Source organism: Patiria miniata, unplaced genomic scaffold (genome assembly GCF_015706575.1).
Source record: "Patiria miniata isolate m_02_andy unplaced genomic scaffold, ASM1570657v1 HiC_scaffold_27, whole genome shotgun sequence".
Lineage (NCBI taxonomy): Eukaryota > Metazoa > Echinodermata > Asteroidea > Valvatida > Asterinidae > Patiria > Patiria miniata.
Genome location: NW_024037066.1, coordinates 7,247,767 through 7,272,566, shown reverse-complemented (window position 1 = coordinate 7,272,566; position 24,800 = coordinate 7,247,767). Strand labels below are relative to the sequence as shown.

At 40.0% G+C, this 24,800-nt stretch overlaps 1 protein-coding gene across 10 annotated transcripts in view; it reads right to left on the bottom strand.

Moving 5' to 3' along the window:
• Positions 1-658: 658 nt before the first annotated feature.
• LOC119734259 (FK506-binding protein 15-like) overlaps positions 659-24,800 on the bottom strand; it is a 55,558-nt gene continuing 31,416 nt past the window's right edge. For 6 of the 10 annotated variants that reach the window (XM_038207641.1, XM_038207637.1, XM_038207642.1 and 3 more), the window contains 17 exons: positions 24,311-24,595; positions 19,473-19,672; positions 18,116-18,166; positions 16,357-16,459; positions 15,624-15,795; positions 14,565-14,701; positions 13,841-13,924; positions 11,969-12,040; positions 11,086-11,238; positions 10,263-10,355; positions 8,745-8,867; positions 8,126-8,233; positions 3,909-4,083; positions 3,128-3,741; positions 2,623-2,813; positions 1,640-1,781; positions 659-758 (listed from right to left, as the gene is read on the bottom strand). In XM_038207641.1, the coding sequence (XP_038063569.1) occupies positions 675-758; positions 1,640-1,781; positions 2,623-2,813; positions 3,128-3,741; positions 3,909-4,083; positions 8,126-8,233; positions 8,745-8,867; positions 10,263-10,355; positions 11,086-11,238; positions 11,969-12,040; positions 13,841-13,924; positions 14,565-14,701; positions 15,624-15,795; positions 16,357-16,459; positions 18,116-18,166; positions 19,473-19,672; positions 24,311-24,595 (2,787 nt within the window). In that variant the 3' untranslated portion in view covers positions 659-674. The remainder of the gene's footprint in view (positions 759-1,639; positions 1,782-2,622; positions 2,814-3,127; positions 3,742-3,908; positions 4,084-8,125; positions 8,234-8,744; positions 8,868-10,262; positions 10,356-11,085; positions 11,239-11,968; positions 12,041-13,840; positions 13,925-14,564; positions 14,702-15,623; positions 15,796-16,356; positions 16,460-18,115; positions 18,167-19,472; positions 19,673-24,310; positions 24,596-24,800) is intronic. The other 4 variants (XM_038207643.1, XM_038207639.1, XM_038207644.1 and 1 more) reach the window with 2 other exon arrangements.

Below are 24,800 nucleotides of genomic sequence, written 5' to 3'. Positions count from 1 at the left end.
TTCAGAAATGGATGGAATTGGGGGGTTGGAAATATATAGCAAATATAGTTACACTGACTTTTTTGAGGTTTTGGGTTCGAAAATGCTATAAAAACCAAGAAAAACAATCATTTTCCTGTAGTCTGGTTCCCTGACTCCATATAAAAAGAAACAGAGCAGTTTACATACATTGGGGAATTGTAAGGTCAGGGAACCAGTCTAGCTGGCTCGTACCCGTTCATAGGTTTGTAATCGATTGCGAACAAGTGCGATGGTCAATTGGGGCCAGTATTTGAAAAAAAAATTTTTTTCCAACGCTGATCGGCCGATCAGCGGCTGATCAGCGTTGGAAATTGATACAAAAATACCACTTTTCTTGAAAATGACAGTATACCAGGTGCCATGATTTTACAGGATGCTTTACACTGTCATTCACTAACACTCCAGCAAGGTATTTCAAAATGATTTGGTAGTTTTATTTTTTGATGTTTGCAAATGTTGTATTTCCCTTTAAGTGGCCACTCTGGTGGCCATATTAGCCGTTTGGATGTTAAAACATAATCTTAGAAATCAACATGCAGTATATTGGATAGAGGCCAACACTAACATGGTAGATAATAAAAACAGGGGCCATTTTTTGTTGTTGAAGACATCCAGTGGCCAGAAAACTCCTCAGTACGTGAGTTGGGTTGTCTTTATTTCTTACTGGTCAGCCAGTCTAGGTCATCATCATCATCATCAGATCCAAAGAGAGGTGGAGGGGCATTCAACTTGAGGGACTGACAAAGAAAAAGCAGAAAGGAAAAAGAAAAATAATCATAAAAATTTACCCTCAACCTATTTGACACCTGAAAACTTTTTGATATTTGCCATACATGTATTAAACTTTAAATGTATGCATATCATATAATCCCACACACTGACATGGTAAGACACGTTAGCACCACATTATACCATAGATTGTGCCAGGACATGCCGTACACTGTGGCATGCCTATAGACCTTTATCATGCTGCCACCATTTCAGTCATGTTCCCTTTATCCAATATTGGTACTGAATTATAATGATTTTGTGCAAAGAGGAACCAGACTATTTTTCCTTCCAGCCTCGCTTTGGTTACATTGATGTGAATGGGGAAAAAATCAAGATGGCGGGAACATGATAATGGCCTATACGGTGGTTGTACAGTGGACTACTGCAAATTATTGTGACACAGTTTCTTAATTTCACTATGGCTGTAAATATCTCATACACGCGTGTGGGTAAACTGGTTTTGACCATTTTCTGTAAATTGCCGTCATTATTATTTTCAGTGCCGTTTTCACCATATGCCACCAAGATCTTGTAGTTTACGGTAGGAACATCTTAAAACTATTTCAAAATGTCTCCCCAAATTTGAGAAATCTGCATCTGAAAAAGTGTTAAAAAAATTGTTTGACCACCCTGTACTGTAAACGCAACCCAAATCCCAAGGCATATAGGTGCCAACTTTCCTGACGCCAAATTCTTTTAATTTTACACTTTTAACTCTCCACCCAATGTGAGTTAACAGTGGATGGGGCAATACTTCCTTCAATCCTACAAAATTCTTCAAATCTTTTGGTCCGATTTTTAAAGGATCTGATATGGTTATGGTCAAGGAAGGCGTCTTAAGACTTACATCACCGAAGTCTGCTTCTTTGGCTTCTTTCTTGTCTGTTGGTTTGGTGGTGGAGGTTTTCTTGATGAGTTCCTTCCTCTTTGTGGGAGGCGTGGAGAAAAATTCATCCTCGTCATCATCGTCATCACCGAAGATGTCATCCCTGACAAAATAAATCAAGAAATACAAATGTAAAAGCAATCACGCCACAACAATACGAGTGGCATTTCTTTGAAAGCCTACAATAGATGACTTTGTTAGAAATTTGTGTGATCACCACTCTATAGATGCATGAATTGGGTATATCACAATGTTAACTTATTAGGGGAATGTCTAAACTCTAAAGAGAGGGGAAACATTAAAGGGACTGAGGGACCAACGTTTTCAAATTTCAATTTTTTTTTAATCTTTTTTTATTTTTTATTATTATTTTTATCTTTTCTTCAAAAAATGTGGGTGGGTGGGACGAGGAAAGTACTTGAAAACCGAAATTCACTTATCAATTAATAAAAAAAAGTTTGGAATTGCATTGAGTAACAAGTCATTTTTTTAAGATCAAAAGTAGGGGTGGGTAGGTGGGTCAAAACATTTTGAAAAAAAAAATTAAAAAGCGAAATTTAAAAACATTGATAATTTTCAATGGCCCCAACAGAGTGACTCAGGGTGGCCTCAAGAAAATCCCACACTTTTCCCAAGATTATAATACTCTCCACAATGATATTGATATCTTGCTTTTAGTCAAAGCCAAGTTGACAGATATATAAGGTATATTTTCTCTCAACAGTGTCTATCTTCTCTATAAAACACTATTGAACTTATTCATTTGAACGAAACTGAGCTCCGCCTTTTGGTTTCAAAGAGCACAATGTTCAGAATATGGATACATGTTATACAAATGTGTCCATATGATGTACCCTTGTTTTGCTTTAATAGCATACTGCCCTCTATGGTTCTCGCACATAGCTGATAAAAATCTGATTGCCACGGAAACATCAAGATCTTACATGGCACTCTTGGCTTTTGGCTCCTCTTCGTCTTCTGGAGGGAGCTCGGGAGGAAGGCTGGGCAGAAACGGTGGGGGAGACGCTGCAGGGGGTGGGGCAGTCTCAGGGGTTGTGTCATCTGGTGTGGTCGCATCCTGGGGGGTGAAGTCCGGTAGATCATCCATGGTGTCCTGGGGTGGCATATCAGGGACCTGGTGAGGGAGCAAAATAGGGAAGTTGAGGGTATCTGGCATAAGTTCATCCTGGAAAACTGGTTTGCACGATATCATTTTTATCAGGGAAACATGAAAGTTAATATTCAGATTTCCCCTTCACCGTGTACTCAGTGTCACCCAAGAACACAAATGAACTAGTTTCTCGCAAGATCTCTCAGACATAGTAAGACTGGTACTTATATAATTACTTCAAACACATCAATGACCAATATAAAAATGACCCACTTTATCTAAATGAAGTGAAATCAGCCAAGTTTTTCATACTGGTAGACAATCAATTGTTTACTCACCTCAGCTTTCACCTCAGCTGCTTGTTCTTCATCTTGGTCAGCTGTCTTCTCTTCTGCTTCTTTGTCTTCTTCTCCATCCTCTTCTTTGTTTTCTTCTCCATCCTCATCAGATGGAGGCAGCTCGGGCGGGGCCTCTGGAGGCAGCTCGGGCAGGGCCTCTGGGGGCATTTCGGGCGGGAGACTTGTTGGCCCGTCAACATCCTCCTCATCCTCTGGTTGCTGGGGAGACGGGGATGGTTTCGTTTCCGTGGTGACCGCATCGCCCTCATCCTGGTCATCTTCTGGCTCTGCCTCCTTGGTTGCCGTAGCAACCTCGGCTCCATCCTCTTCTGGGATGTTCTTCTCATCGTTTTCATCATCTTCGTTTTCATCATCTTCACTGTCGCTTTCTTCGACGTGGGGCTCAACGGTTGGGACATCAGGAAGGTCTGGGATGTCTTCTGCTTCATCTGGTGCCGGGGCTGGAATGGAGGGTGGTTGGGTGGAGGGAGGGTCGGAAGGGGGTGGGGAAGAGGGTGAGGCAGAGGGTGGGGCAGAAGCTTGGGCTGCTTCCTTGACTGGAGGGGTAGGCTTTTTAGGCGACTCTTTAGCTTGATGGACCGGTGTCTGCTCTTCTGTGAACAGAAACCAATTGAAAAAAAGGTTCAAACACCAAAGCTTTGAAACCTAAGAAAACTCATGGAGCTTGTTTTGGGTAGAACTCGACCCTACAACCTCCTGGTTGGCTGGCTGGTTCAAATCAACGGTATAATTGACAAAAAACTTTGTCATGATTTCATACCTTCCTCATTTTCCTCTTCAGTATCGTCTTCTTCTTCTTCGCTGTCTTCTTCCTCTTCCTCTTCCTCTTCCTCTTCTTCTTCTTCCTCCTCCTCCTCCTCTTCTTCTTCTTCTTCTTCCTCTTCCTCTTCTGTGCTGCCTCCTGTTGACCTTTTGACAAGTTTCAGGGTCACCAGCTGCGACAACAAAATGAGGAAATGTTAACGTCAAAATCAGGTACCCGCAGTTCCTACCAAAGTTTTCTTGAAGTGGCACTCAGCCTCATTAGGCAAAGGCACATTTTTGTTTGTATTTGATGCAGTGAGGGTTGGTCATAGATTCGAAGTCTGCAATTTATTTATTGGAAAAAAATCATGATCAAGATGTCATCGTGCAAATTTTGGGTGGCAGAAATAAAAATAAAATTTATCTAGCCTGGGACATGCTTGAAGTAGATTTGGTGCAGGAAATGAATGCATTTTTATTCTTTTTTTTCAACTGGAATGACTTTTGTGTGATATGATGAAGTTCCAACTAATGCTATTCAAAATGCAAAACACATGCGATATGTGACACTTGCCACTGTAGAAAAAAAGTACATTCAAATTCTTATGTGTTTTTTTCTGCCTACACCTGTTAAGTTAAATTTCGATACCAAAATCATTTCATCGTGCAAATTGAAATTGTCAGGCAAAAATATTCATAACATTGTTAAATTTCAATTTCTAAAAGCATTCAGCCTGCTGTGGTTTACTGAAACATTCCATAATCGATATCATGCATTTATGACAAGCATGTGTGGATCGTAGCAAAGTTACTTACACAGTGGACAGGTATTACAAAAACAAGTCATCACCTAAACACTGTGCCTAGTGCCTCACAGATTGAAGGTTAGTCAAAATATAGTCAAATATAGTCAAAAATAAGAGATGCGATTGACCATGGCGCGCAGAAAATCCACACACTTGTTTATCTAACAGAAAGTCAAAATTATCGAAGCCTTTGACAGAGTCTAGCAGAATCTTTCTCAGAGGCAAAATTATTAACTGAAACTTGTACACGATGTCATGACATTTTCCTCTTCAACTATAAAGGCCAATTTTGGACCAAACAGACTTTCTTTGGACAAAGTTAATTATTATTATTATTAAAGTTAATGGTGAGTTCGTTTATAATAACTTGTAAACCTCCCGCTTCAGAATTTCCAAAACTATTTCATTGACTTATATCATTTATTGCAAAAATTCAGAGAATGGAAAAAAAAATCAGCCAGTACATTATACAGCACTATTTCAGACCATGCAGTTCTGATTAAAGAAAAAAATGTGGAAGACTAAATGTCAAATTTTTACACAAAAAACCCATTCTGTTCACAAAACTAAGGCCTTATACATAGACAGATGAAACTTGATTCTTATTGTTTCACAAGTTAAGAGTCTGATTCTAGTTTGGAAGAGTTGCAACTTGCAAAGACGACAAAGTTTACTAAGCACCAACATGCTGGCTTGAAAGAAACAGGTCATATGGCGCAATGCCATGTGAATTGTTAAAGCCAGAGTCCATCATTTGCAGCTATCCAAAAAGTAGCTTGCGTAATTATTGTTAAAAAACATACTTGGTTCAAAGTAAGGACACTAAACTCCCTGTGAAATTATTCTTTCTGGCAAGCTGTAATTTTGAAGAAATCAGCAAAAGCAGGCCTTTCCAACGGTGCTTCTTAAGAAGCACCATAGGAAATTCAAATTAGTAGCTCGTTTTGTTATTCGGCGAAGCGCAAGCAAGCATTAGCACGATGCACACGCGGTTGCTATAATTCGTCGGATCAGTGCGCGACATCGCGTAGCTGCAATCGGCTCAGTGAGAACGTGTCTCGGACGCTGAATTCAGGCCCAATTCAAAACATGATTCAGCAACTTTTGATGTGAAATCGAGATATTTTTCTCAAAATATACAGCTAAAGCTGTGCTGAAACTTCATCAGGTTAGTTGTTCAGCACCCTTCTTTAGATCTTGAGCACTTTTGTTGCTTCAAATGAACAAAATGCACAAATAACATATGATGGACTATCCCTTTAAATGAGTAGTTCCTAGCTGAGTATTAACACTTTATGTAGTTAGTGCATTTGTAATAGTAGTACAAAGTGCCAGAAAAAAGGGTATTGTTAAACCTCTTAACAAGCGTTTGTGGGTTTTTCTAAATATTCAGGGTCCAATGAGTGACATTTTTTCCTGTCCCTGTTACCTTGGTACTTTGTAATTTGCCATTCAAGGATCATTACCTTAGATCTTTCTTATTTCTTCCTAATTATAAAGTGCTTTTTATATTGAATGTTTACTAGTTTAAAAGTTTTTCATTGTAATGCCATTTCAATTCAGCTTTTGGGCTGCGAAAGTGGCTTTATAAACCAGAATAATAATAATAGTAATAACTTAGAACAATTTTTTTTTTATGTTGGCTAGGTAGTTTGCTATTCATAATCACTCTTGGAGTATGACTGCATTAAGGAGTGCATCAGAATTATAGAATCAGAGATGTCAGATGTAACAGGGACAGGAAAAAAAGGGGACCCCAAATTTAGAAAATGACCCGTGTGCTAATAATTTGTGCTCATCTACTTTGGCAGACATTTTGTGGGGATGACATTTTACTAAAAAACTGACCCAAAATCTGATTAAGTTGGCTTATATGCATGTAAAACATTCTCATATATATGTAATAGCTTTCATTCAAATGGATTTACAGAGTAGCACAGACATTGTTACGTACACATATATACCTTCAAATTTGCTATTATGATGCAAATACATATATCTACAAAATACATAGATTCGAGAAGCTCTCAGCATGGCCAACTATTAAAAGATAAATATTGAAAGGTTTTAATATGAGTTTCCAGCTCATTCAAACCTTTCAAAATCATTTTGTGCTTGGTAGACAGCGCCATCCGCTAAAATACAACTGTACAATCTTTTAGTTGTTTTTTATTTTCAGAGCAGTTTCCAAGAAAAAAAATCGGAAATGTGAAGTTTAAACATGCCTTTTTAAAACTGCATTGCTTATAAAACAAATTGACAGATTAAAAAAGATTATTTTTATCAGAACATTTTAACTGCTCCAGTCAAGAATATCATTTTCATAAACATTTCAGTTGGAACATGACAAACCATGCAAATAATTTGTTGATTCCAATTTGCATCACAAAAATCTTTGCATGAAATTTTGGCAAGTTGCTCTCAATACAGATAGATGAAAACACCAGAGCATTTTTGCCTGCAAAAACTCCCGTTGATAACGTTTGTTTTTTTTCTCCAAAATGTTAACTGAGGGCAGATTAACAAATCAGGATTTCAATTTCAGGGACACTCTTTTTTAATATACTTGTTTAAATAAGACTAAAATCTGAGAATGGCTCCTTGTCATTTGACAATTCTTTTGTAAAATTTTCTCTCAACTCTTGTTTTGTAAAGAGTGATGAAACTGACGAAACAACAAAATAGATTAACATTCCAAACACTGAACACCCAAACACTGGTAAACTTATTCCAATGCACTCCCCCCCCCCCCCCCCCCCCCATTAAAGAAAAAAAGAGAAGGAAAAAATCTTCTTTTGACAAATCTGACCTGGTAAGTCAACTGAAACCACACATCAAGGACTAATTTGGGTTTTAATGAGCAGAAATCAAATACAATTACACTAAATAAGCGAGTTCGGTAATCCAAAATAGTCTGGTGCACAGCAAGATTCGACAACTTTTTTCGGGATAACTGCGGCAGATAAATGCACACAAGGCTACGGGGACATGGTAACCAAATCTGCATTCTGTACAATTTTTTGTGCAATCGAAAAGAGATGGAACTTTCGTTCGCACAAAAGTTTTGACACACAAGACACCTAAAATCACTTGGCTGTCCATAGATTTTTGCAAAATGTTATACTTCAGAACACGATGATCTCGTCAATTTTGTTGGTACCCCGCTATGCTTTTGCATGCATACGATGAAATTTTTATCCCGAAAGAAAAATCGGCAAATCTTGATGTGCACAAGTGCAGTTGGAATACTCAACTCGCTTATTGGCTTGCTCTTAAAACGTTGACAGTATATTATCACAAATTACACACAGAGTTAGGAATTGTACCCCAAGGGCAATGATTGAATGACTCAGCAGAGGGGAGATTGATTGATTCAGCAGAAGTCTGAAGAATGAGGAGTTTATTTGCCGCATTTGTTGACGCTCACCTTGATGGTGTTCATGATGGTGTTCAGGATGTCCGCTCCTTTGTAGTTACCTCCAGGTTCAAACTCGCTGCGTAGCGTGTGGTAAACGCTGTTCATTATCTTCTTGACCTAAAGGATAGAAAAGCCCACAACATTTTAATTAAAAAATGTATTAAGATCGTAATTTACACGCTAAACTTTGATGTCACTTCATGTATTTACTTAGGCATGTAAATGAGAAGTAACAAATAAAGAATAAATTCCAAGCTTTACCAGATTGCATGCAGTGTCTTTCAATTTTTAACGGCATAAATATGAAGTGAAAAACAAGGAAATCAGCTTATCCGAGGAAAATTACATGCCTGATTTACTGCATGCACTGCTATACATATAACTTACTCCTCTGTAATCTTTTTTTTTTCTTTTAATGATTGACAAATATGGAAACCGCCAACTCAGGGTTCGATAGCTCGCTCGATAGCTCAGTTGTGGAGTTACGGAATGGTAATCTGGCGGTCACAGGATCAAACCCCGCTCCACTTCTTTGTTCAACTTTGCATTAAATTTTGTTTTCTGACCAACAAACTTTCATTGATTCCATCATTTTCGGTTTTTGTCATTGGTTGCTATGGCAACTGACCTCATCGATGATGTTGATCTGGGATGCAGCACCGTCTCTCGTCTCCTTGTCTTGAATCAGTTCCTTGATGCGTTCCTCATAGCGTTCCTTCATGCTCAAGGCGTTGGAATGCAAACCGTCGTACTGCAAATGGAAGATGTTGACAGTTAGATTTGACAAAGGAATTAGCATTTGGACAATTTATGTTTGGCTCCATGGAGCCTCCAGTATAGACCTTTATCATGCTGCCACCATTTCAGTCATGTTCCCTGTATCCAATAACAGAACTGAATGATAATGTTTTTGTGCAAAAAGGAACCAGACTATTTTTTCTTCCAGCCTCAAATTGGTTACGTTGATTTGAATGGGAAAAAATCAAATGGCCACAACATGATAATGGTCTATTGTCTAAGAAGTTTCGTTCCATTTCTCTTTACATGACCGTTTTGCAGTGGGTTGCGTTAGGCACAATTAGTGCACTAACAAATATGAAACAGCACAATCAAGTTTGAGCCGTCATATGCAGTGTTACATTCTGTGTGGAGTGTGGCCTAGTGGTTAGTGTTCGTGACTCATGATCAGGGGTTCAAATCCAGCTGCTGGTCATATGTTGCGTCCTTGGGCAAGCCACTTTACCCCACTTGCCTCTCTCCACCCAGGAGTATAAATGGGTACTGGCGTTAGCTGGGGAGTAACCTGCGATGGACTGGCATCCCATCCAGGGGGAGTAAAAATCTTCTCATTCGCTTCATGCTACTAAAACCGGAGATAAACGCAGGCCTGATGGGCCACATTAGCTCGTGACAGACTTTACTACTCTCTCTAGCTCTGTCACTCTTTGACATTCTTTAATACACTTAAAGCAAATGCAACCACTCCTGTTTGACACACATTATAAAATGGTCATTAAACAGTTGATGCCTGACGGTATTTCCACCATCTGCCAACGGATGCACATTTTCTAACAGGCAGTTTTTCTAGGGGGGTCCCTCAGACGGCAACGATAATTTGGTTTCTACTGAGGACAGCATGGCAAGTAGCACTGCTTCTCTTTATGACCCCCTAGGCCCTTTTGGCTAGGAACCATGCTCAATCCTACAAAATCATGCAAAAATTTGATTCAGCCCCAATCCTGCAAAATCCTCTGCAATTTCTTGCATTTGATCAGTGGCAGGGTGACCACTGCCTCAATCCTTCAAAATCCTCGGACGCACTTTTGCACACGTTGGAGCAGTGTGGATGACATCCAAAAGCAGTGCAAATGATATCTAGAGTAATCGAGGCATAATTTATGCATGGCTAAGCATAAACAGTGCAAGGTGTAGCTCAAGACTTAGACACAATGCATCCTCCGAAATCAACTTCAAATAAAATCCTCCAAAATCCTCTAAAACACATGGTGGATTTTGGTGGACTGAGGAGGGCTCCCTTTGGCAATAATTCAAAAGGCAGTAGCATAATGAGAGGGTTCTGATTAGCTTCTAGTTTGAACTGTCATTAGACATGGGATGATTGAAGTGTTTTGTCGTGACCTCTGACCTTCTCTTTCCAGCCGCTCATCTCCGACAGCTGCTCCTTGAGTTGACTGGCCTCTTCTCTGATTTCGCCTTGACCAGACCTCAAAGCAATCATCTGAAGTAAACAAACAAGATCAACAAGTAAACAACCTCAATATTTTAAAGCACGTAGTATTAGAAGACAAGGTAGTGGAAAAATATGTAATTACTGTCACAAAAAATGAAATTTTTTTAACTTGATTAAATTGATTTCATCTGGAAGGAGAAGCCTGCGTTCTATATCACAAGTTGGCATTAACCCTCTTTGCCCCCCCCCCCCCCAGAATCCCTTAAAAAATCCAAGAAGGAGCTTATTGGGGGACTTGCTTGACTGATGCCAGCAACTTTCACTTCTCAAAAGTTTAAAAGAGTACAAACACCGTTCTATTAGATTCATATACAGCATTGGAATTTGGTTTATTCAAGAATAGTCCCGGCAACAATGCTAGGAATTTAGGGTTTCAAGTAAAAGGCTTCTTTACATAAAACCTTAAGAAGAAACACCCATAATAGTCAAAGCCTTTTATCAACTGTGTTTTGTCTATGGGTCATTTTATATATTAAGGGTCCAAAGTGTGACTTTTTTCCCCGTCCCTGTTACCTTGGTACTTTGTAATTTGCCATTCAAGTATTACTAAAAATGACTTCAAATGGTTCTTTAGTTGTTGGGTGGGTAGTCTGCTATTCATAATCACTCTTGGAGGATGACTGCATTAAGGAGTGCATCAGAATTATAAAATCATAGATGTCAGATGTAACAGGGACAGGAAACAGTGAACGCTAAATGCATAGAATGAGCCATGTACCTTTTGCTCAGTCTGAGCTAGTTTCTTAGCAAGCGCGTCTTTCTCATCAATGAGTTCATTATACAGCCTGTCGTGTTTGTCTGTGGCCTGGGCTAGGAGTCGTTCTGATCTCTCTTTCCACTGGGATTCAAGGTCACGCTCAACCTGGGCAACCTACGAAAATACAAAGCAGACTGAAATAACTGACGGAAAATTGTCATTGATGTGAGCTATGTGCAGAACTACAGGTAAGGCTGTCTCAACTACAGTGGCACAACGCAGAGCCCGCCTTGCCAGCCACTGCTACAGAGCCAAAGAGCAAGTTGTCTCTGACCTCATCTGCTGGAGATTGCCTTCCCCCAACAGAGGGAGGAGACCCCTCAACTACGTTGACACCGTATGCAATGATGTGAGCCAGCACGTTGATGACATCACCACGGCCATGGCAGACAAGAGAGTCTGGAAGAGTTTGGTTGCATCCATCTCGACTGCGGCCGCCCAATGATGATGATGATGATGTGTGATAGACCCACTAGAACTAGTGCTGTAGTGAAGTCCATCACGTCATCACAAATCATCATAAGTCATCACAAGTTCATCACAAGTCCATCACTAGTCTTCATAAGGCCATCACAAGTCTGTCACTAGTCATCACAAGTTATCACAAGTCAATCACTAGTCATTCCTTTGTTACTGTCTATCTCCTGTTGATTGTAACCAGACTTGTGATAGTCTCGACTAATGACTACAGCCAATGAAATACATGTCTCGGCACTGGCTCCTTCAAGTTCCTATTAGTTACGCACTAACAAGTAGATCTTTCATTTGACAGAAAACTACCAAAATGAGGGTAGAACCCAAGAACTTGTTTTGCTATTTAAACAAAATACAATTGTGAGCCAACCTGTTCAGCAGTGGCAATGTCTTTGGTTGACTTCTGTAACCTCAGCTTGTTCTGTAAACTACTGATCTCCTCCTAAAAAAACAAAGAAAGAAGGGTGAACAACTTTGAATGAGGAACAATTATGTATTCTTGTAAGAGGTAAATCGACAGCATGAAAGCAACAAATTTAGGAAAAGATAGAAATAAGAACCAGAAAATTAAAAAAAACAAACACAGAATATGCAGTGCCTGAAATAAAGAAAATGGACCAAAAGATGGCAATTCAAATTTAGGGTCATTGAGGGTAATCCAAAAGAAAAACAAAAGTAAAACGACAAAACAAAAAAAACCAAAAAAAACCAAAACCTCTCCAAACGAGCCTAGTCATTTAGTGCCCTGACTCTAATATAGGGCTACTTTGAATACATGCCACTCTCTAAACTGCATTGAAACTGTTTGAAAACAGCACCAATACTATTTCTCAGCAATTTCCCGATTAGTAAAACTAGTCAAACAAGTTGTAAGACCAACAACACGGAACCAAACACACAGGCAAGACCAACTTGACAACTTTCTCACTTAACTGACCCTCATAACACACTGATCTACTCCATTCAATATAGACTAGAAAATCACAGAGTCAAGACTGTATAACGGTCGGGAGAGTTTGGGAAGGGGAAGCACACACTGACAGATACCCCGACAATTCACCCACCCACGGACATCGGCACACAATAAAAACAAAAATCAAGTTGATGCAAAATGATACCTTGATCTGAGAAGCTACTATACTCTGGGGGACAAAAACAAATAGAACAGAATGTTTCTCATTTCAGAGGTCATTAATGGAAATGATTGCAAAAGAAACACAGGAAAAAAAAGCTTTTGACAAGGTTAAATGGGAAATTGGAAATGATCATTAACAAGTTCACGTCGGATGATGGATAAACACGCAACTGGCGAGGCCAGAGATATCTGTCTGCGACCTGCTTGCAGCGAGCGAGGCCGGAAAAAAACAGGTTGTGCTACCCGCAGATGATGGCCTGAACCCGTCTGGCATTGAGGTTCATGAAAACTCTCCCGCGCCTGGGTTCGTTCATGTCAAAATAATCCCGGCGCAAACTGGTTAAGTTAGCTAGAGCAATAGTATCTTTCTCTGTCCCATTCCATCATCTTTAATTTTCCCATCTTTTTGACTGAAGCTGATGGGAAAATTGAAAGTCATAATCGAAAGTCACAATACTGATGAGTTTTTTGATATCTTTAAGCTGCAACTATGGCTGAGTAAAAAAATGAAATAGTTTCTCTTCCAGGCTTTCTGAAAAAAAATGAAGGAGGCAGACGCTTTTTCTTCTTTTTTTTCTCCAAAATAGGGGATTTCCAAGAAGGCGGATTGAGTCTTCCATTTTCTCTACTCTTCTGCCGATACAAAATTGTGTCCAAAAGATCTACAACCATTTCTTTATACATGTAGCTAAAATTTTGTTAGAAACAACTAAAGACAATATATTGACAATATACCGGTAATAAAAAAAGGATGTGGGTGGCAAAAAGGAAGGGGGCAGGGACGAGAAACTGGTTTATTTTTTTACCTGGCCTAATCAACAGATCCAACAAAGAGTGAACCCTCAACTTATACTTAATAACAAAAAATGGTGGCAGCAGTGGGATTAAGGTATCTCTTCCGACTTCACACTGTTTTAATTTTTGCTCACCCCAACCTCACTTTTTATCTAAGTCTCTCCTGTTTTGGCTGAGACAGTCTACATGTAGAAGACCTCTTAAAAAAGTAAAACTTGCCCATCAGGAATGATCAACTACTTTTGTTTTTTTGGTCAGCACCTCCAGCAATGGTGGCAGCAGCGGGATCATTTTGTGTTTCTTTCTTCTTACCTCATACTGCTTCTTAAACTCCTCCATTTCCTCGTCAAACCTCTGTTTTTCATGGGCAGCCTTTTTCTTTCTCTCCGATAGATTCTTAAAAAGAAAAAGAAGACATTTCAGTTCAAATTTCTTTAAGACACTTCAGCTTCTTCTTGCACCAATCCAAAATGGGACAAGGAAGGTGGAATGCTGAAGTAGGAAGGATATCTTAGGGAGAGTCATTAACGGATACCAACAACACCGTTAGGCTTGGCATTAATTTTTTTATTTAATGCTTATTTTAACTGGGTAGCCAATTCAGTGGAATCCACTGGTCCCCCATGGGGCCCAGTAAAGAGAAGACAATGTGAAGAAATTACAGTTTTAGATGTGGGAGGAAAAGCCCAGAAGAATATTCTGAGGAACACCCACAGAATCAAGTAGGGAGTGGAAACCCAATCCACATATTGGTCCAGGCAGGAATTGAACCTAGGCCACAGTGGTGGAAGGCGAGGAAAGTACCGCTTTGTCAACCTGACTCCCACTAAATGAATAAAACATCAAGAACCTGCTATCAGTAAAAAATGCCATTTATTGAAAAACTGCTCTGATAGGAAAGCGGATTGCACGTTTGCTACATTTGACAACAAAAGGACCTCCCAAGTTGGACAGCTGAGTTGGTGAAGCACTCAGTGGTCGCAGGTTCGAGTCCCATTCCAGGTAATTTTTTTTTTTTTTTTAATTCAAGCTTTACCTTGTCGATATTCTCCTTTTCACTCTTGAGATCGTTGAGTTCATCCTCAATGACCATGAGACGGTTGCTCAGAGACTTCTTCTCCGCCTTCTCCTCCTTCAGGTTCCTCGTTAGCTCTGTGACTTTCCAGTCCGATTCTACTTGTTAGAAGAAAACAACAGTTTTGGAAAAAAGGTCAGTATCAGAGACGGTAAAGCAAGACTTCCAATTATTAAAGATCTGCTTTATCAGTATTTACTTCATCAGCCTTGCTCCTTCATTGTCATAGCAAGGTTGGACATTTCTGGAAAAAAATGAAAATTCTCTGCAACCTCTTGCTTCATAGAAAGTTCCAGAGTGGAAGTCTACTTCCTCTAAACTTGCATTTCTGAGCTTTCCAGACAAATGAAAAAAAATCTCTGCTATGTACATGGAACTCTGTAGGTTGTTCTATACACTGCCATATTGTAGTATCCACAGCTTGGGTGATACAGCTAAGCTAGATTATAGACCTTATGTCCCTAAGCAGGGCATTTTATCCCAATCAATCAAGGAGACGTGACAATGCTCTCAAGGGAACTAAGACAATGTGCTGGAATGAGTTATAGGTTTTGCCATTAACTGCCACATTGTAGTATCCACAGCTTGAGTGATACAGCCAAGCCAGCTTGGGTATGTCCCTAAGCAGGGCATTTTATCCCAATGAATCAATGAGAAGTGACAATGCTCTCAAGGGAACTAAGACAATGTGTTGGAATGATTTATAGGTCCAATGAGCAGGGGTAACAATACTGCTTCTTCTATTAACCCTAACTCCCTAGCATGATTTACTAGGAACCATACCCATCCTAGCAAATTCCAACACCATATGGGAAACTGCACACACATATTTCTGACTTTGATCATGGAGGTGTGCCAACCCAATGTAAAAGACTGTCAGTTTAGGGGTACTGTACCCATCCCGACAGATTCCAACAAAACATGCCGTTGGGGTTTGATGGGTTGAGTTCTGTTAGGGTTAAACAATTTGCAGCACGTTCGTAAATGTCGGGGACAAGAATTTTTCTTTCTTGGCCTGACCTTGTTGCTTAGCCCTCATAACTTCCATCTCAGACAACTGTGACTGGGAGGTGTTGATTCCCAGGTTGAGTTGACTCTTGAGTTCACCCTCTCGTTGCTGGACTGCCGATAGCTCCATCTGAAGGGCGCTGATCTTGGCTGTGCCTTTGCTCAGCTCGGCCGTCAGCTGAACCTAAGCAACATGAAGATCGGCATGGAACAATCAGTGTTCATTCATAAATACCTAAGACAGTTTACCCATTCCTATTGGTCGAGAGCCCGTCACGTGGGCGGTTTTAAATATAAAACACCGGCTGGTTTTCAACACTTGATTCCTTATTAGTGGTTTGTTTCACAGAAAGGGCTATCCAGCAATTAACAGGACAAGTTTTACTGACCAAAAATTATGCTTATCTCATGGATATTAAACAGTAAAGACATTATAACATACGCAGGTGCATAATTTTTTTATTGTGGAATCACTTTTTTTGAGCAAGTACAGTCTCAGTGTGTAAAGGTCTTAGGTGGTAGAAGATAATTTTGAAGTAAATCAAATTAGGTTTTAACTTTTTGCCCTTTGCCCTTCACCGACGTTTAAACACTGTGTACTCAGTGTGTTACCTCCCGAGTGAAAGTTGGAAAAAAATCACTCGGGTGGGACTCAAACCCACGACCTCCTGCTTTCTAGTACAAAACCTAATTTGATTTATATCAAACCGACGCAAAATTCCATCTTATAATAATTTTGAAGTACTTTTTCCTGTTCCATCTCCAGAACCCTGGCCTGAGACTGAGCTGTTGTCTGCTTAAAGGAATCGTTTCTCTTCTCCATCATGGTATTGCTCTGCTCAACAAACCTACAATCAAACAAAATGTCACCACAAACATTAATTACTTGATTTATTTTTTTGCAGTCAGACTTTTCCCTCCGTATACAACAAAAGATGACATGATGCAAAAATTGGAGGTATTTTGCAGACAATTGGGTTTTAATTCGAACCTGATGGTCCCGAGATGCGATAACAGATTTGGACAAGGAAATACACAGACAATGCAAGACAAGGACAGGAAGAGACAGGGCAAACATTAAAACGACGTGCGTGTTCATGAATCATTCCTTGGATACTAGGTTAAAGCCTGATGCATGCTGTGAGTGTTGGACCACATGGTTACTAACAGTCCAACAAAAAATTTATACCCCAAAATTAAAAGCATGCACTCATTCTAAAAAAAAATTTCGCCTTTGTTTTTAAAGGCCTTCCCTTTGATCACTTCTTTATTTTCACATATGCTACATGTGCATTGCAGAACAAACATCATTGAGCTCATTAGCGCATTCCTTTTTATTTCTATGGTCCTCATTTTTTTTTACTCTGAAGTAGGGTTGGTTGGTCGAAAAAATACAAATCGGAAAAAAGTAATAATTAAAGTTGCACCCATATAGATGGCTAAATTAATTGATGCCAAGTGCGCATTGTCTCTAGCTTTGGTTATTGCAATGAGTTTATCATGAGTTGATCACTTGATAAAAAAATAAACCATATTTAGCAAGAGTGTAGTTGACTGACATTATATCTGCATCAAGCAGCTCACTAACGTTTGACTGTAGTGGCAGCCATGATATACAAGTGAAGGTAGACACCTAATAAATGATGAGGCAAAACATCCTTGAATCTTCTGGGATTCCACTGGTTGCTATACGCCGCACTTCGCGTGAAAATCTGCTATTCATGTTCAATAGCTTTTCAAATAACACAGAGCCTAATTGCCTGTTGGTAACCAGTTCGAGCCGGATGACGTGTATACATGCAAAGGTTTTGCGGTATTCGGAACGGATGACGGATTAACACGCAGGGAGCGAGGCTGGAAATATCTGTCAGTGACCCGCTCCCAGCAAGCGAGGCCGGAAATATGAGTGTGCTGCCCGAGGGTGATGGCTTCAACCCGCCTGGCTTGAGGTCCAGTGAAAAATAATCCTGCGTCTCGTTTCATTCTTGTCAAATTATTGCTGGCTCGAACTGGTTTATATTTATTTATTTTTTCATTTGTTATAATTTTTTTGTGAATGGGGTTCTAGATGTTAATTTTCATCATTTTTTTCATTTGTTAATATTTTTTTTGTATGAATGGGGTTCTACACGTTACTATTCATTGTTTTTTTTATTTGTTATTATTTTTTGTGTGAATGGGGTTCTAGACAGGGTCGGCGGTAATTAAAAAAAGGGTTTTGTTTTCTCGGGTCAGGAGCCCAAAACGGAATGGTCGGAAATGAGAACCAAAGGAATAAAAAGGGATGCCCTTAGACACTGTAGTGCCTTTCAGTATCCCGTCTACTCGCTCCGCACCACTCAGGATTTCTGGAGGTTCTGGACAGAACACTTGGTGAAATGAACGAAGGCAGTGCATTCACACATTGTCATGCAAATGATATGCAAATTGTAATCATGCAAATGATATGCATGGTTCCATGCTTCGGGGTACAATGTACATGCGCAGAGGGGCGGGGGACCTACTTTTTGACATAGCCATGGTCATTGTTGACTGTCTTGTTAACATTGTTGTGGCTGCAGGGACGAAGGAGATGGGGAAAATGGCCAACTGAAATTGTGATATGAAAAGCGGCTGGGCAAAGAGGCAGAATGTTTGAAGGAGATTGCAACGATGGATATGCAGAGGCAAACAAAAGTAATTAAAAAACTACCAATCAGGGTGGATAGGTAGAGAGTAGATCACACAAAAGATTATATGATTTGTAGATATTTCACGATTACTCTTTAAGATTTTGCCGTGAATGTGCTTACTGGAAGTGGAAGGCAAAAATTTATAGGGTTATAAAGGACGAAGTATTAACTCTAACGATCCCCAACCAGCCAAACTCCAACACCAGGGTTTGTTGGAATCTGTTAGGATGAGTACTGCACTAGTAAACTGACTGTGCTTTGGGTGGGAATTAGGCATATCACAAATAAACAGAGTCCAACTGTTTTGTGCAGAGTTTACCATATGGTGTTGGGATTTGCAAGGATGAGGAAGGTTCCTAGTAAATCACCCTAGGGAGTTAGGGTTAAACTGCAAGAATAAAAATCCAGCTTATTGTAATTATCGCTGCTGATGCTAACTTTCCAGAGGGGCAAAATTATTGTTTACCAAAATTTTCTGTTTACCATATTTGTTCAAACAAAAATGAAAAATGCTAAGTCCAATTTTGTACTGTATGTGTTTTCGAAGTTAAGTCAAAATTGATTATGCCTGATCACATTTTGTGTCTCCTTTCCTCCTCTGTGTTTCAAATGAACAGCTGTCTTGTTCTCGACAGATAGAACCTTGCAACCTGTCCATCATACAGTGTGTATTGACCAATGAGATCAGGATTTTTGGTCAGGTGACCGTGGTAGACCAGTCAGAAGCCTCATCTGAATGACTTGGCTACGGCTGGAAATAACACAGGGGTCTATGGGAAGTGGCTGCAGCGGCTACCATCATGTCCATAGGTGCGTGTGTAATTTAAGCCGTAGCCGTAGCCACAACCAAACTCACTCACAAACACTCTAGAGATCAGGGCCCAATTTCACGGCGCTGCTAAGCACAAAAATTTGCTTAGCACAAAAAAAGTCTGGCTTATAAAAGCAGGTTATTAGCCAAAACTCCATGTGATTTTCATGCTAAGCAAACAACAGCTGAATACTAATCACGCACAATATACATCACGTGGAGTTTTGGCTGGTAGCCTGCTTTTATAAGCTAGACTTTTTTAGTGCTAAGCAAATTTGTGTGCTTAGCAGCGCCGTGAAATTGGCCCCTGTACACATACCAAAGATGGCTGGGCTTCGGCAAAATCTGGAGCAGTCAATTCAACAACCGGGGACTTACATTTGATTCCTCTGGATGAGTTCTGCAATCTTCTCGTTCTGGGCCTCAATCTTGCTGCCTTTCTCCACGTTCTCCTTCTTGAGCTTCTCATTCTCTTGCACGATGCGGGCAATGTTCTGCATCAAGATGTTGGCTTCTAAATTTGGGACGGCTGCGGTTGACTGGCCGCTCGCCGAAGACTGGAAGTTGAGTTTTTCCACCTACGAGAGTTGACAAAGAAAAGTGAAGATTTGTAAAAACTTCTTAACTGAAAAATATTTATCTAATAATTAAAAAAAAAAAAAAAAAAAAATTGTCAAAAAAAAAAAAAAAAAAAAAAAAAAAATTGTCTGAGTACATCCGACACCATGGTGCTTCTAGCTGATTTCTACTACAGCAAAAAAAGTTGGATATTGTCATAAAATAAAATCCACTTTATGATTATAACATTTATTATGCACACTGTTGATTTGTCCAAGATGTATGTCGGACACTGTGGGACTTCCTGTAAACATCTCTAAGGAGTTATTTTGGATTACCATGGATAAGTAACTGTTGAGGCAAACTTTGGCTCTGACATTGTGTCCAAGCAGAGGTTATCAAACTTAAACTAGATTAAAACCAACGTGCAGAAACAAACATTTCAAAATCTATATTAGCGTGTTACCTCCCGAGTGAATGTCGGGGTGACTAACATCAACCCTTTGCAAATTCATCTTATGAATATTTCAAAATCAAAACCCCGATACTGTACACAAATACTGGAATTTGCATCCTTGTGGAGACATTCCTTGGTTCTCGTGTACTAAAGTTTTCAAGTTTGAAAGTGTAGTTTAAAAATGCTCTTATTTTAACCAGAATTAATTTCCTTGGCTGAAAGTTAGACTTAATATCCCTTTTCTAAAACTCTTCCATTTGCGACAGATCAACATAGCTTGGAAACTCCTAGTTTTTGAGTAAATTCCATATATCTATTTCGTGAAAACTTTGTGGAGTATTCATCTATAGAAATTGTCCTGTGGAGACGTATACAATCTTTTGTTCCCTATTGTACACACGTCTCCAGAGGGTACGGTGTATTAGATCCATATACACATACAGGGTATGTATTGTCAATGACAAATATTGTGATTGAAATCAATTTTTAATCAAGATGTGCTCCTGAAAATTCGGAAACCGATAGACAGACAGTATTACTTTCGACTCTAACTTGTCTGCGGAATAAAGTGATACAACATGCTCAGAATTTCCAAAGAAAATTTATCAAAACTTTCCAAATACATGTACGTTCGGCTATAAATACACCACACAATACACCACTGCAATGTGGATCATTTTACTAATGCCTCGTGACAAGACCACGACTTCCTCCACGACAGCACCAATACCAAAATAGAGGTGACTCATCCCTGCAGTCATTTTTGTCAAATCTCTGACGATAACTTCACTCGCAAGACAACTTCAAGACCTCCGACAAAACCACAATAGAATCCCCGGTACCTGTATGGTCACCATGGCTGGCACGGTGCAGTACATATATCCGTCACCGGTGCCTGAGCTGGGGCGAGAGCGTTGGTTGTTGGCCATACCCCCGCTGGTCTTGGCCTGTAGTTTAGAGTGTTGAGTAGGCCCCATGGATGGCGGACTACCGCCTGGCAACATTCAGTGTCTGTGTAAGATCGCACACGCTGATAACATCGGCATCAATGACTGCCCAAGGACTAGACTTGCTTCAAGCAGTGTCTTGATATTCTAGTCTTGTTTCCATGCTGGCATCTGATGTCTCTCATCCACATGAACTCTTAGAGAGCACAGAAGCAAGTCTGCAGGATTGTTTCTCAGTCGCAACAAAATCTGCAGGATTTGTTTGTATTTTTCTCTTGCTTTTTTTTGCGAGAGGAAGTGAAAGGGGATAAGGGACGTGCTGCAGCAGTAACAGCAGGAATTCTTAGTCACTGCTTGATGAAGTGCTTCCGTTTGTTGCTGCTTAAGTCTGAATTAAGGAGGCTTTAGAAGATTGACGTTTTTTGCGTTGCCCACATAGTCCTTTATTACCTATGAATCACTCTTGTGCGACAGTGTCTTTTAACAGCATCGCTTTGTTTATGGGTTGCAATCTTTGTAAAAGGAATAGTTTGATCTTTGTTTTTAATTGCTCCCCTAGTCTCTCATTTTAGCAGCCTTTCTTTGCAAGGAAGGGCGTGTCTGTATCTTGTGAAAATAGACTAATGAGCGGTCTGGATGCAAGCCAGACAGAAGGAGTGCATTTTGGGTTCAGTATGTCAGCCAAATGACCTTTCCAAGTGGACATTAAAAAAAAAGTGTCGAGTGATGTGATCCTGAAAGAAGAATATTTTGACAATGTATAAACTCTTTGCAATTTAGTACCTATCAACAAAACATGACTTGTTACTTGTACATACATTGAGCAACCTGTATAGACACAACAAGTTTATGTTTTCTTTTTTTTTAACACCCAACAAGGGAATGTACGAATAAAGGTAATTTAAAAATGTATGGAAAGTTAATAGGTAGAAGAAGTTTCATTTCATTTTTTCTGGAAGGACCTTCCTAAATAGCCCAGCTGTGAATTAATATATACATTGTAACGCAAACCCTGCTCATCTCTGAAAGTCACCTCACAAAATAGTTGAATAATCTTGGGGTTTGATTATTTTGTGCTGTCAAAATGTCTCATGTTTTCATTTGACATATAGACATCCGCTTTGTGACCATCGCAGCATTGAGCAAGTACATGATGTACATATAGTGACTCATGCCCGGGGAGGGGACCGGGGGGAGGGGACCGGGGGGGGGGGGGGGGGGGGGGGGGGGGGGGGGAGGGGGGATTACTGACTTGAGTCTTCCTGACAGGAAGAGGAGTGGAACCTTGGGGGAGCTCTGTCCCAGGAAATACAAGCTCTAACCCCCCTCCCCCCCTAATTCCTAATGGGGACTGGACCAGAATGTTTTCTTCTTGTGGGTTTCAGTGACATAAGATGGAATTAGCGGCTGACTCGGAGACTGATGCATCAGGAACGTTTTCTGTCATGGATCGCTGGGCTTGCGAGTTTGGGGACGGCTTTTGATAAATTGCATGAATTTTCCTTAAATTACTGTTTTGTGTTTACAATACTCTTAAAAATCTGCAAAACATTCACCATGGATCAAAGGGCCTAGACCATAAAATGTTGAATCGTTTGATCAGTGCAAAGTGTTGATCTTAGCAAATTCAATAAGATTCTTATTTACAATTATTTATTCCGTGGTTCAAGGTTCATACATTAAAAAACAATTAAAGTAAACATTAAATATTCAAAGTTGTGACAGTTGAACAACAATAAGTGGATATATGTGTACCCTTAATCTTGAAAGATTTGCATCATAATTTTAAAGTTCCATTCTTCAAACTATATCGATTAATTTTCCCGTAAAAAAAAACGAAATTGCCATTTTCCTTTCATTTCATCAATACATATTTTTGTTTATTTTTACATTTATTTTATATTCCTCCAGTATTACCACAACCAGCTTTGAAAGTTTTGATTTCACATTTATATTCAGGCACTGTGGGGAGTGTGGCCTAGTGGTTAGGGTTCGTGACTCATGATCAGAGGGTCAGGGGTTCAAATCCAGCTGCTGGCAATACAATGTGTCCTTGGGCAAGCCACTTCACCTCCAATTGCCCCTCTCCACCCAGGAGTATAAATGGGTACAGGCATTAGCTGGGGAGTAACCTGCGATGGACTGGCATCCCATCCAGGGGGAGTAGAAATATTCTCAGTCGTTTCATGCTACTGAAACCGGAGATAACTGCTGGCCTGATGGGCCACATTGGCTCGTGACAGACTTTACTTTTTTTTTTACTTTTTACTGCGAAAAATGCTAACCCCTAATCTGCAGCACTATGTTTTCATGCTGGATTTAAACACTTGCTGCTGGGATTATTTTTGGCCCCAAAATACCATTTATGAACAAGACAAGATATATTTGCCAAATTCAAAATTAAACACCACAAATACTGACTCTTGAGAGTCATTTGTACAATATATTTTGTTGACACTTCTCACTATAACTTTATATTTTGCAACACTCCGAGGCCCCGCACGGAGCGATATTTGCTGCAATGACAGGCCATGTACAAGATGGTGTGTACAAAACCAGTGGAAACCACTGATGAGTATACACGTCCACAGCTGGCGACTCGGGGAAGGCTTGACAATTTAACCTGTCAACCGCCCCTGCTAATATACATTGCTAGTTCTTGCATACACGTCCTCCGTCATTAACTGGTTAAAAAATAAAAAATGGCACTGCCCTCTTCATCTGAAATAAGACATATCTTTCTTTATATCACTAATGTAAAGACATTCATTGACCCTAACCCCTTGAGCACTTTTACTAGAAAGTATCCTGAATCCCCCCCAAACCCACTAATTTTGTCATGCAAGAAAACGCTGGTGTCCTGAATCCATCAGAATCCACTAGTGTCCATCAAAATCCACCAGTGTAGTACATATACCTCGTACACACCAAACATAGAGCCAAAGAGTTAAACTGTTGTGATCCTGAATCCATTAAAATCCCCCAACTGCTCAATATGGAGGTATCCTGAATCCATCAAAATCCTGCAGTACCGCTAGGCTTACTGTCCTGAATCCATCAAAATCCCCCAACTGCTCAATATGGAGGTATCCTGAATCCATCAAATTCCTGCAGTACCGCTAGGCTTACTGTCCTGAATCCGTCAGAATCCCCCAACTTTTTCAATATGGAGAAGTGTGTGGATTTTTATGGATTTAGGTACGTTAGGGTTAATAACAACAAAAAGTGAATCTGGGAATGAAGTTTCAACTCACCCTAGTCGAAAGGTTATCAATCTTGCCGGACACCAGGTCCATGACCATCTTAAGATCCGAGTGATGCTGCCTGGACTCCGACAGTAAGACCGGCAGCTCTTTGCTCAGGGGTTGCTGGACCAAAGCCTGACTGGTGCCAGTCAGTATAGCCCCGCCGAATGCCTGCTGCTGTTGCTGCTGCTGCTGCTGGTGTAGGGTTTGTTGGGCTGCAGCGACAGCTGCTGCTGCTTGCTGCTGCTGCTGGAGTAGGAGATTGGGGTCTGTGGTCTGGGCGGGGTACTGCTGCTGGTGGAAAGAGAAGGAAGGAAACAATCAGGTTTTTGCCCCCCAAAAAATTGAATTAGGTCTCTACTCCTGAGAAAAACAAAATTAAGACACTGACAAAACTATCAACATTTTAACTCTTTGAGCGTGTTATAAAAACCTGATTAGATGAAATTCAAACGATGCACTATGATGTTCGAGTAAATATTATTGGCTTGGCATCTCT